This window comes from Ostrea edulis, chromosome 6 (assembly GCF_947568905.1).
Source record: "Ostrea edulis chromosome 6, xbOstEdul1.1, whole genome shotgun sequence".
Classification (NCBI taxonomy): Eukaryota; Metazoa; Mollusca; class Bivalvia; order Ostreida; family Ostreidae; genus Ostrea; species Ostrea edulis.
The window spans coordinates 63,286,452-63,300,735 of record NC_079169.1 but is presented as its reverse complement, the minus strand read 5'-3'; the positions used below and the strand labels follow the sequence as shown (position 1 = coordinate 63,300,735).

The window sequence follows — 14,284 nt, the reverse complement described above, 5'->3', positions numbered from 1 at the left end:
TCAAATGACAGCTTAATAAACTGCTGTCTGAAGAGTGGGAGAAAGATCAGTATGCTCCAAGACTTGTTGCTCAACAATTATATTTTGCCTGTGGAGAATGAATTTTGTCTCTGTAGTGGCGATGGTACAATAGATGAGGTAATCCAGTAAGGAATTTCTTTTTTTTTTCCAGGAAGAGACTGTGATATGATATATTCTTCATGAACGATATCAGACAAAGTTAGAAGCAATATACTCACCAGCTATGATGGAATAGATTTCAGCTTACTGTCACTATGTAACGATTCTCTTATGATGCATATTGCCAGAGCTAACTATTAGTAAAATGGAACAAGGCACGTGATAATTATCCCGACATTCCTAGTCCACCAAAACATGGGTGGAATGTTAATGAGGCCGGCAATACCAAATACAGATGGTATAAAGGTGACATCTTCCCTCAGCAGTTGGTTGATTTTGTTTGTGAAAATTCCAGAAGTCGAGCTGTTGAAGATCAACGTGACTCGAGTGAAAGGGGCAGCATGGTGGACATTGTAGGAGTCCTGGAGATGATGTGACAGTGAAGACGATAGTGATAATGATGAGGGGAAAGTCGAAGTTGATATTCTGTCAGACATAGAGATGACCGTAATTGTGAATAATATACCTGTTTGATGATATACACGTTAATAGATAAATATTTAAAGAGTGATGATGATCCAACAGTGATGGGTGGATACTCTGGCATTTGAACTGATGTGTGAACTATGAAATGTCCGTTATAGTTTTGATCATATATTGTCAACAACGTAATATTAAGAAAATATTAATATAGGAAATCAACCTACTTAGATTTATTTCTGAAAGTAAATATGTACAAGTGAAATAATTAATGCATCTTTGTCTGATTTTCAGAAATGATGATTTGTTTTTATTCGTCACGACGTGTACTTGGATGTCTTGCGTCATAACTCTTTAAGCTCCACTTGCCAAAGTACCAGCAAGTTGTACTGTGTTAGGGACATGATAGGCTTAAAAAACTGTAGAAAATTCCTCAAAGGTGTGGGGAGATATGATTATCACATATCCAGCTCATGGCCTAGGCTATAGGCCTAAAACACACGAAATAGCGCAAAAACTGCGGTAAGTGCCGATTTGACCAACAAGGTATCGAATTTACCGTCGAAGATACTGAATTAGCCACCCCAAGTGCCGAATATTGACTATTGCCGGTGCAAATTTAACCATATACAGATTTGACTTAGAACCGAAAAGACCAGGTTACGATTTACCCAGGTGCCTATCATAATTCTTCGAAACGATTTCGTACAACTTACTTCATTTCGGCGAACCAAAAAAGATGGCGCCAAAAGCAAGTGTGAAACTAGTATTTTTAGTCAATGTTGTCGGTTTACTAATATTTATGGTGTATCTTGTTTGGAAATACTGTAAGTAGATGTTCGATTTATATTGTCAATTTATTTAGATATGTTAAAATCGCAGTCTCCTCTCAAAGCAGAAGAATAACAACAGCATTTGTCAGGTTGGGAACACTTCCCCTATAGCGAGATCTTTTCGCGAAAACGCGATTATCCTTCTTTAGCGAGAAAGTAAACATTACCATAAACAGGTGTTTTTGGTGTCTTTATTTAAAATAATGACAAATTCCGTGCAATGCTGAATATGTGCGACACACACTCAACCACTGTCAACATGACATGAATTGACTCTAAAAAACACTCAAGAAATTGCATAATAAAGTTGCTGTGTAAGAGGGAAGCAGTCTGAAATCCAATGCACACCGTGAGTGTTTTTGTTTTGATTAATGTATTTGCATAATTATCAGACATTTAACCAATTTTTCTTCTTTTCACGTGAAACACGAAGAGATGCACTCTACGGGTGTTTTTCTCGGTGGTACGAGGTATATTTTCTCTTGTTAGAGAGGGATAATCACGTTTTTGCGAGAATATCTCGCTGTTGGGGAAGTGTTCCCAACCTATTTGTTTCTGGTAGTATCGTATACTTTTCAGGAACCAAGCGCTTTTAAATCCTCAAAGAACGCAATCATATTTATGTCAGAATATGAACTTTATGTTACATAGACTACATATTTGCGAAATTCCAGGTCTGAAACAGTTTTCAGTCTTCTGTGAGGAGACTTAAATCGTCAGAGGGTTGAGCGTCTTGGAGTGCGTTCGAGATCGCCGTTTTTCGCACGAGTACAAATTCCTGTCGATCCCGAACACCAAGTACGCAACCCAAGAATGGGTTCGAGTTGCAAGAACTCGCACCACCTCTGTTGGTAGTATGGTTGAAAGACGAGCACATATGTTCTTGTCCTTTGCGACTCTAAGAATGGAGCACGAGAACAACAGGAATGGTGATCTCGAACGCACTCTTAATATACGAAAGCGTTTCACAATTTCTCGTGTTGTGCTGAAACTTAAACAAGGGTAATAAGACACTTGTTTGTTTGTATTTTGTAGAAAATCATACAGAATTTAAATCACAACAAGTTTTAATAATAAGTAAATAAGTTATTATCAAATAAACGAGTTTTACGGCAAGTAACTCTGCGCTGTCAACATGATTATCAGATATTGCTGAATCTATACATAGACATCACGTGAAAAACATCAGTTCTTCAACTGGGAGGTATTTTAGAGGCACAATATGTTAAAATTGACAATGAATAAGTGATTGTAGACAAATACTGCGGTATACCGTAGATTATGTATGATTATTATTATCGTCATCATTAAAGAACTTTCAGTTATCGGTCAAATCCATTATTAATCGTTAAGTGTTTTAGAGTACTGAATGTGAAATTTAGCCTTAGTCACACATTGTCAAGTTGTTTCAATGTTTAGATGACTACAGTGTGCTCAAACAGAGATTATGGCAGCAATGTTTGTTGATATGTGTTATGAGATCAACCACATTTAGGCTGAATAAATCAGTATTACTGTGTGTTGACTTTTATATTGCAACTTAAGTGAAAAAGCATATATGATTTATTAAATGTGTCGATTCTGTGGGCTTGCTGGTCTTTAACAGGGCTGACAGATTTTAGAGTGGTCACCTCTGCGGATCCGTCTGCTTTATTTTCTGAGTTTCGTACAGTAACAATGATTACTCATGATATTTGTCTGTAAGAGATAAATTTTGCTTATTACTTATTTGTGTGATATATGATCAATTCTTGTTCAAAAACTGTTGAAATAAGGAACTTTTTCCTCATATAAGGTATATGTTCTGAGTGACCTTGATCTTCCATAATGACCTTGAATGAACTTTTTCTGAAAGCCATATGTCCGTTACTTATTTTTTGTGATAATTGAATTGAACATATTTTATTGTCAAGATACTTTAAAGACAAAAGGATTGGGTACAAGTTCTTAAACTTAAAATGCCGTCTCCTATGCCCTTTCCTGTGATATATGATCAATACCTGTGCAAAAACTGTTGAAATAAGGAACTTTTATATGTTCTGAATGACCTTAACCTTTCCAAATTGACCTTGAGATACCTTGGTCCACAAGTCCTTATCTCAAGGAACATTTGTGATCAATTCCTGAAGAAAAGTTTAGGAGAAATGAGCTTTGAAGGACGGACTGACATGACAGTGACTACATGCTCACCTGAGAATTTTTTTAGCTCGGCCAGTATAGGGACGAGATCAAACGATCGATGGATAAAAATCTAAATTCAAATAGTTAGGAGTAGTTTATAATGACTTCTTTAAGGGTTTCTTAAAATAGTCCTCTATTACACAAATATCAGTTTATGTAGAGGGGGAGTAAAAACTCCCGTAAGTTTCTGTCCTCTGACTTCGATTACACTTAAGTGGAAAAAGAAAAACATACAAGTGACTGTTAAAAACCACATAATAATTTTACATTTAAATGAATATTTAATAGTTTGATGTACACTTTCATTTGTGAATGAAAAATAGAAAAGGTGTAAAGAATGTTATTTTAATATAAATGTATGTTTTTACTCGTTAATCGATTAGATTAAGCATTCATCATATTTAGTTTTATGGGGGGTCTTGGTGAAAACCCTTTGAATTGAGTTTTTTGTCAGACATTGAACTTTTGATCTCACCCCTTAATATGTAATAAATTTGTTTTAAAACTTTTTCTGAAAAACCACAAGGGCTCAGTTTATGCAGGCATCCTTATGCAGTGTTAATTCTAGCTTGATGTCATCATTTCCCCAGGTGTCAGGGTGGAGCTTCAGTACAGGTTTAATGGTTTTACATTGTCTTCCCAAAAACCATAAGGCCAAAAAAAAATATTTGTTGGTTTCCACTTTACCTACCTACCCTAAAAATTTCTGCCGACCCTAACACATTTTTTTCCATTCTCACAGATTTTGCAAACATCATCACTAAAACAAGAGTATATTTATTGACTTGTTTATCAAATTATTTATTATGCACGAATACTAGACAAATTCCAAAACACAGAAACAGTTTTTGTTTACAGTAAAGTGAAGAAATGTATTAATTCACCATATAAATTTTATTTGATTACTAAATAATCACTTTATTTTATGCATAGTAGAATACTAAATCATTAGAAAATTATTCAACCTATGAAATCAACAACAACAAAAACTACCTACCAACCCTTAAAAATTTTGAGGTGAAAGTGGAAACCAACATATTTTTTTGGCTTAGAGGTACAGTGTCAAATTTCAAAATATTCAAGCATCATTATGTATTGTTGATTCAAGTATGTTTCACCATGGCAGGAATATATATATATATATATATATATATATATAGGGAAATAATTTATAAATAATATTCTTCACAAAAACCACAAGGATACAATAATTTTACACAGAAATACGTAGGATAACTCACGGAAAATTACTTAAGGTAGCTCACTACTTCTTGAAAATGTTTCTAATATCAACATGAAATGATTTAATCCTGAAAGATATGATGATATGTACATATATCAAAAAGGCAAAAAAATATGAAATTTTGGAGGAAAAAAAGAATGATTTTCAAATACTCATTTCAATTTATATAATAACACAAATACGGATTTGAACTTGGGATTTGTGGGTCAGTACTTCGATACCATATCTACTGAGCTATGTAGATATACCAACAAATCAATCAATATAAGCACAAAACATTTAAATTGCCATCTTGTGACATAGTGTCATAAAATTAATGTATTTAAGTTTTGATGTAGTGAGCCACCCTGTGAACCACAATACAATAATATGCAAGGTTTGGGTTTTAAAATTTTAAAATTATTCCTAGTAAGTAGAAATTTTTAAACAAAATTCTTAATAACAAATTAAAACTGTTTTATTTTATATGTATTTCAGTCCAAGTTCAACAGAACACGGAGCAAATAGAAGAAAATACACACTGGTCTAACATAATAAATAAATTATGGACATCTGACAAACTAGAACCAGAGAAGCCTTCATCAGTTATGCCAGAAATGTGGACTTCCATATTGAATGATTATGAAGTCATGAAACTATGGATCATAGACATTATTTGTCTATTCATTCCGAAGGGAGTAACTTCAATAATAGCTCGAGTCATTCAGGTTGTATGTGCTGCATTGTTAGCATTCATCATTATAACCAGGTACTGTGGATATTTTTTCTGGAGGATGGAAAAACAAAAGGAAAATAAACCCAAGAAGAAATCTCAGAAGAATTCCATTCGTGCATATCTTCATCAGGTGACCTTTAAGAAGGTGATGGGGTTCTTGACCCTTGTCATGTTACTGATTAGCATTCCATTCGAGTACATGAGACTGTATCAGGAACAAGTGGCAATAAAAGTAGCTACAATGACAGCTGTAAGTATAGATTGAGGATGATTTTATTCAGCATCACGCGTCAGGTTGGGGATAATTTTATTCAGCAGCATGCACCTGTTTACAACACGTCAGGTTGGGGATAATTTTATTCAGCAGCATGCACCTGTTTACAACACGTCAGGTTGGGGATAATTTTATTCAGCAGCATGCACCTGTTTACAACACGTCAGGTTGGGAATAATTTTATTCAGCAGCATGCACCTGTTTACAACTCGTTAGATTGGGAATAATTTTATTTAGCAGCATGCACCTGTTTACAACAGCAACATTTTGTCTGTTTACAACACTTTAGGTTGGGGATAATTTCATTCATTAACATACACCTTGACCTATTTACAACAAGTTTGCTTGATAAGTATTATTGGTTTTTTTAAAAAAGAAAATGTGTATCTTATTCTAGTAGTTTAAATGAACATGGTACATCACGTAATTGTATTACTGGCTGCACCATTTCCTTATTACACAGCTGGCTTGTACTGTACCAGAAGGAACTTACTGAAACTTTAATTAGAACGTGTGTGCATGCTTTTACACAATTTTCCAGAATGAATTTATGAATCAACAGAATAATAGTTATCAGTAATATTGACTTGTGTATGATATATGTAGAATGTGGTGAGCTTAATACACTGCATTTACATGTTATTGTATAGAGCAGACAATTTACATGCATTTAACATGACTGCTATATTATATGTACATTATGCTCTGCATGTACTTCTCAAGTTGGAATATATTCTATGTACTACAAAAGATGGGATATTGTATTCTGCTTATACCCCCAAGAGGTGGAACACTGAACTGTATTCTTTGTGTACTTCAAGAGGTAGAATGCTGTTCTGTATTCATTGTGTACCTCAAGAGATGAAATACTGTGCTGTATTTGCTGTATACCTCAAGAGGTAGAACACTGAACTGTATTCTTTGTGTACCTCAAGAGGTAGAATATTGTACTGCATTCGTTGTGTACCTCGAGAGGTAGAATACTGTTCTGTATTCTTAGTGTACCTTAAGAGGTGGAATACCGTGCTCTATTCTTTGTGCACCTCAAGATGTAGAATAACATACTGTATTCGCTGTATACCTCAAGAGGTAGAATACTGTTCTGTATTCATTGTGTACCTCAAGAGGTGGAATACCGTACTCTATTCTTTGTGCACCTCAAGAGGTAGAATAACATGCTGTATACTTCAAGAGGTAGAATACTGTTCTGTATTCTTTGTGTGCCTTAAGGTGGGTCCTTAGTCTTGGATTTTTGAAAATGGAATAATCTGATTCGAATGATTTGTAATTACATTCTGGAACATTTTATTACAGCTAAGGGGTGAACAGAAACATCAGCATACTACATATAAACTGGTCCCACTTCTCATATATGTTTAATAAGTGGCGGGGAACCAATTTTTTACTCAGAATTCCTATAGACAAGTTGGTCTATAGCTATTTTGATTATTATAGACCGACTTGATTTTCTATAGACATCTATCGGTCCATGGTTAATTTCGCACACTGTTGAAGTCATGTACCCTTATGTAGATTTTTATGAAATTCATTGGAAACAGTTATTTGTTGTTATTTTAAAATAAAAACAACAAAATATTTTTTGAATTGCATTTATTTGTCAGGAAACATGTCAATAACTAAAACACATGTTATTTTCGATATGTTCATCAAGTTTTAGAATGATATGTGTAAAATTATTGAATTAGCATTACTCTCCAAAATGTTAAAAAACAAACAAATGTGGACGCATTTTCCTTATTGCATGGTTTACATATCATGTTTTCTGTTTATATTAGTAGATGTAAATCTGTTATAGTTATTTATGAAAAACAATCCATACCTCTCCTTAATAATTTCAAATCTATAGCTTCCAGAGTATGTATACCCCCATAAAATACCGAAGTCTGGCACCATACAGTTGAGCTATTCAAAATCACTCGGGATTAAAAATTTTATGTAATTTCATGAAAAGATACAGATAATGATTCTTTGTCACCTTGGTAAAATGTTTGTCAAAAATAAAGGAAATCTATAGCATAATGGATTTGATAAATAATTTAATGAAAACAGAGTTATTGTCCTTGGATTCAATATTTTGAAACATATCATTGACTTTTCAAATATATTATACTAAGACTCTTGAAATATTTTATGGCTAACAAGATTTTTTACAATAACTATTGAAGAAGGCTCCAACAAAATTTATGTTCCTGTCATTAAATCATTGACTTTGCAAAATCCTATGACGTCACAGGAGTGTGAAACTACGTTAAGAGGTGGAATAACGTACTGTATTCGTTGTGTACCTCAAGAGGTAGAATACTGTTTCTTTGTGAACGGCAGGAGGTGGAATACTGTATTCTTCATATACACAAATGTACATACTCATTACTGATGGTCATTTGTAGTAAAACTTGTGTATCAGTGATAAAAATTGTGTCTTTTTTATGATTTTGATTTCTATTTGGGTCATTTTAGGGTGCTCCTAAAGAGTGTGTGCCACAGAAGATGAACTTCTTAGAGAGTGTGAAATATTATATAAATTGGGAGCTTTCGTGGATCCATGATCCGTGTGAGAAGTACCACAAGGCATTACTTGTGGACCCTTTGTGGGAAATATCACCACTGCTTGTAAGTTACTTGACTGCATTTTTGTGAACATGCATTTCTAGGTTAACTAAGTCATTTGAATTACCTAGTGTAAATTGGTAGTTGTATGTCTTTGTGAGTTAAGGTTGCTCATTACACTAAAGTTTGATAGCTCATTTAAGCACCTTGTATGAAGCAGTTGCAGGATATCATCATCGAAAAAGTAATACAAGCTCTCAATTATTTTATAAATATAATATTTTTGGTGATTATTTTCTGGAATGATGAAAAAGGTGTTTTGTTTGCAAATAAGAGATTCTAGAGTCTGAATTTTTATGTGATTTGGTGCATGCTATGAATATCTAATGAAACAGGATAGACTTTTCAAGTTTTTAGATTAAAAGATATTTATGAAAATTGAAAACATTATTTGTTAATATTTTTTAAATCTACAGATATAATCTTCAAAAAAACATGTCAGTTAGAAAAATGACACATTGCACAAATATATTTTGAAAAGAAACATATCCTTTAAAAACTTATTATTGATGCATTTCCTGTATTGCTGAGCCACATTGTTGTTTAATTAAATAATAAGAAAATCCCATTTAAACACAGCAGCAGCTTACTTCCTATGATCTTTACAGGGGGAGGTAACTCTTCCATGCCTATAACTCTCTTCAATAAAATGAAACCTCACATAATTTGGAAATATTTGTAATGAGAGTCCTCTTTATCATGATTTTACCCAATATGAGGAAAATTCATTGAGAAATAATTTTTTCATGCCACTGCTCTGCCTATATCCTTAAATACATCATGTATGTATGTTTACATAGTATTAAATTGTTCATAACATTTATATGTTTGCATGGTACACATTCTTCATAGTGCATGTCCCTAAACAACCCATAACAAAAATAAGAAAATATTCCATACATATATATGTATTAAAAAACAACATTTTATTGCAAAGTGATATTGTATCATATTGATTGGTTGTAATAGTTTAAAACAATCATTTCTATTAAATTTCAAAGGATTAGTTATTGGTGCATGCATTAGTACAGGAATAAACCCTGATTATTGGGGATGAAGTTGGACTTGGATTATATGGATGTAAGAGTTATCCATCTTGCTTTTCATAAGAATTGCTTGATACAGATAATGACTCAACTCACGTACAATAAGTTAATTTAGATTCTCTGAAGTCTGTGATCCCTATTCAATAATGTTTGAATATACACAGTATGTTTTGAAAAATATGTTTTAATTCCAAAACGACTTTGACCTAAAATGATGCCATTTGTGGAAGATATAACACACAGATTAGAAATATTTTCAATTTTGTGATCACAGAATAATCCACTAAGGTAAAAATTCTGAACATGATTAGCAGGAGTTGTGAATAACTCCTCTGAACTCTGAATTAGGTATATCAAATATTAATGACAGTCCTTGTAAACTTTACTAGATGAAAAAGATAAGATAACGAACAGCAATCAATCTTGTAAACTCTATGTAGGAGGAATAAGAGTTCCTTGTTGACAGGTCACACCCACAGTAAGCCCTATATTTTGACTAAGTGAACAGTGTAATCTATAGTCAAAATCAAGTATGTAAAGAACGGCTTAATAATTTGACCTATGACGGGTTGCATTTGCAAATTACAGTAGATCAATATAAAACTGTAGAATCTGTAAAATGCTTACTTACCCTCATTTAAAAATTGATCATTCACAGAACATGCTCTTGCACATTGAATTATATGTAGTTGAGAGACATAAACACCATATGCAGATGATAATGGAATATTGCTAAATAGTTATGGGAAGTTGAGGATGGAGATGCTAAACTCATTCCATTTGTCATAAAGTTGAGCTGTTAGTATGCCATTAAAGTGGTTAATGTCTATGTTCAGTAAATTTTTAAAATATGAAGCAGATGTGGAAGACTCTGTGGTGTCTTTTATTTGGAGTCCACAATATATATGAATTTGACATAATAAATGAAAGTCAATATGGTTAATTAAATGTTGAAATATTTACCTGGTAATAATACATTGACAATGTATTAAAGATTAGGATTCTGTACTACAATGCTGCTCTATAATATGATATAAATTTTCAGGATAATCACTGCCTTACTATTAGACAGATCTTTGAAGATATTTATTGTCCAATTGTGCAATTTTCATAACACTACAGACTAGATTAAATACAGGGCTTAATATCCTTGCATGCGGGTCCTGTAAAAGGACCCAGTCCCAATTGAATATTGACTGCTTTTTCCCAAATTCTGATTGCAATTTTCCCTAATCATCAGATTACAAGAATAGTAAATATGGTATAGATCTGCATGTGTTGTTATGTAAAATCTACAACATCTTGGGAATGAGTTGTCTAGTACAATGTATAAAGTTCGTTTATCTAAATGAAATATAGGCACATAATAGTTTTTCTTTCATTTTATTTATAGAAGACCACAGTATTTATATCCAAAATAAAATTTGGAGCATGCGTACCTTTAAACACGATTTATAAATGACTGCATATTGTTTTTCTACCTACAATGCATTATTTTTTGTCTAAGTACTTTGCCCAAAATAAAAGTTTTTCGACGTGAAATTCCCAATTGAAAAAATACGGGACCATGTACCAAAAAAGAATAAATTCAGCCCTGAAATAACATCTTAATTTCATTGGTAGAGGCTATGTCAGATGTCTACACATAAAGGGTGGATGGAGGGTCCAAACCCACCCACCACTACCACTCTGAGTGTAGTAGAAATAAAAATTTTAAATTTTCAACACAGCTGGTAGTAAAATAATAATTGGGAGTTCCTCATTCAATTGGGAGGATCTACTTCCTGAGAGAAATTTATGGATCCGTCCATATCAATTTAGCTGCACTCACTATAACAGTAGCACTTCAACATAGTATTTCAGGCAATATCATTGTGAAATTTTCAGTGTTTCATCTTGAATGGAATTTTTAGAATGGGTGAATATTTGATGGAACATGCTAATTAGTTTTTATGCAAATCACAATGTGTGTTATATTTCATGATGTCATGTAGTATAGGTTCTAACACCATGATAGGAGTGTAAAGTTTGACAAACATAGATGAAATGTCTAAAAAATTCCTTTCAAGAATAAGGGTACAATTTATCAATTTAATGTATAAGTATCTTCATGTATTGTAGGTTGAAGTTTGAATATTTAGTCTTCTATGATTCTTTTATAGGTCCTATGGTCAGCTCTAGTCAGAGGCATTCTTCATCCGATTGAACTTTTATTCTCCAGCACTGGAAAATGTTTCAAACTTTTCTTCAGTGAAATTCCAGCTCAGTGGCAGCCTTTGATGTTCATTCTGATTGTTTTTGTGTTCGTGGTTGTGATGATGATGACCTATAACTATAGGATCTCCTTACCTTTCCTGCTCAAAATAGAGCCCAAGACACCAGTGATCCAAAAGACCATATCCATGGTGAAACAGAGTGCCACAAAGGAAGAGAAAACTCGGAACAATTTGTGTACTCCAAAGAAGTAGAAGAAATGTATGCAGACAACCCTCAAGATATTCCGTAATATTGATGAAGCTCAGGGTCATCAACTGATGAAGTTCAGGGTCATTAACTGCAATCCAGTTTTATAGTTCTTTGTTGAATTTTAAAACATTTCATTGATATTTAATTTAATGTTATATGAAAATTGGTGCCAAATTTGATCTGATACAAATGTATTAATTTGAGTGAGATGAGATTGTATGATTAATTTAATACTAAATATGATATGAGAGATGTAATATTTTATTGTATACATTGTTAGGTCACCTGAGTCACACAGCTGACCTACTGTGATTGGTGGAATTTATCTGTGGTGTATTGTGCATGTTAAAACATTAATCAACATCTTCTGTAAAAAAAAACATAGCCATTCTTCATCATAACAGGAACTAAGATTGTAAATTTCATGGCCACTGCACCCCATGGGCTTAAGGTAGCTCATCGCACCAAAATTTGATCTAATCATTAAAGCACCTTTTATGAAGTATGATGTCACCATCGAAAGAGTGATACAAGCTCTCAACACCTCTTTTATCATTCTGGAAAAAATCACAAAAAAGTCATATAAAATAATTGAGAGCTTGTATTACTTTTTCGATGGTGAAATCATGCTTCATACAAGGTGCTTAAATGAGCCATTAATTAAATAAAAGATAATGCTTTGAGCCACCTTAAGTGGTCAAAACCTGGAAAAATGATGCTTTAACAGTCTCCTTTACTCTGGGACATCAAACCAGAGACAGACTGTGTGTGTGGACTTGATGAACAAAGAAGCCTCTACCAAAATTGTGAAATTCCTGGCCCCTTGGTCAGAAGTTCTGGTGCTAGGATGTGCTTTATAGTTTATATAGTGAAAATGCATTAAAGTCTTAACTCCCGGATATCAAACAATGAGAATAAGTACATAGAAATGATAAGAAAAGAAACCTTTTCCAAAATTCTGAAAGACATTGCCCTAGATTCAGGGGTTCAGTGCTGGTGCTTTATAGCTCACATAGTGATTGTGTGTGACATGTATTTCTTCAAAAAATTCTTCTTGACTCCAGGACCCAGTCGCACAAAGGTTAGTTAACTCTGACAGTTAACTTGCCATTAACTCTTATATTTGTATAGCCTTAACTAAACTTTAACTAACTTTTGTGAAACTGGATCCGGACATAAAAGAACTAGAATGTGACCGGGGTTGATGTTCCGTAGCAGAGTTAAACATGTAAGAGTTATCTAATAAATTTCAGTACAGTGTGACTCGTGACTCCTGGACTAGTTAGCTCTAGGGAGCAGCAGTCATGATTATAGTAAATATAGTTATTAGTACATAACTCTTAAACGAACCTGGAAAGCTACGGACAATTTAATTATGAACACGTTGTTTGATTGAGCTGTCCATTGAAGAGTTGCTGCTTGTTACTTGGGTGAGGCCCATGGGCCTCTTGGTTTTCATCAATAGTTTTTATTTATAATCCACCTTGGCCTTTGATTAGTAACTTGGTCTTTCTGTAAATTGTTTAAATATAATCACCTTACTGGAATCGTTAAGAGATAATCTAGGTCGGGAGACTTTCTAAGAAATTCTGGAGGAGGAGGGCGTTGTTCCGCAATATTCGGACATAGTTGCAGTTGAAAGTCTTCACTACTGAAAAAATATCTTGTGGTTATGAACTGCTTGCTTTCATGGACGATGAAAGAGTGTCTCGATTTAAGCTCAAAATAGATGTATCGAAACAACGATTGTGCCTCGTTGATCCAAATATAGTATACTAAGCACATCGCAAGAGGACATATTTTTGACATGGATCAGACGGTACCTTGCACGAGGAGCATCAAGAATGCCACGTGCTTGATATTTATTTCTAGGTCACCTAAGTAAACTCAGGTGACCTATTGCAATTGGTTGTTGTGCGTTAACAATTGAGCATTTTTAACTTCTTGATATATACCAGTCCAATTCTTTTCAAATTTTGTATGAAGCATCTGTGGGACAAGGGGGACATAAATTTTAAATTTCAGGACTCCAGCACCCCAAGGGCCTTAGGGGTGGGCCAAAAACTGCCCAAAATTGACAAATTTTCTAAAATCTTCTCAAGAACCGCACGTGTAAGAAAAACTAAATACATGGTGATGTAGAGCAGTAAGGCCTCTACCAAAATTGTAAATTTCATAATCCCCGGGGTAAGGGTTCTGACCCCAGGGTGGGGCCAAACTTGGTATATACATGTATATAGTGTTTATGTGTAAAACACTTAAATAATGTCTTCTTTAGTGCTATTGACACAAAATTGA

General features: G+C 33.7%; 1 protein-coding gene across 1 annotated transcript; it reads left to right on the top strand.

Annotated features, from left to right (window-relative positions):
* The first annotated feature begins 1,238 nt into the window (after positions 1 to 1,238).
* Positions 1,239 to 12,243, top strand: LOC125683123 (uncharacterized). Its single transcript, XM_048923946.2, has 4 exons — positions 1,239 to 1,427; positions 5,335 to 5,822; positions 8,325 to 8,477; positions 11,683 to 12,243. The coding sequence occupies exons 1-4, from the start codon at positions 1,340 to 1,342 to the stop codon at positions 11,986 to 11,988; spliced, it is 1,035 nt and encodes a 344-aa protein (XP_048779903.2). The 5' UTR covers positions 1,239 to 1,339; the 3' UTR covers positions 11,989 to 12,243.
* The last annotated feature ends 2,041 nt before the right edge of the window (positions 12,244 to 14,284 follow it).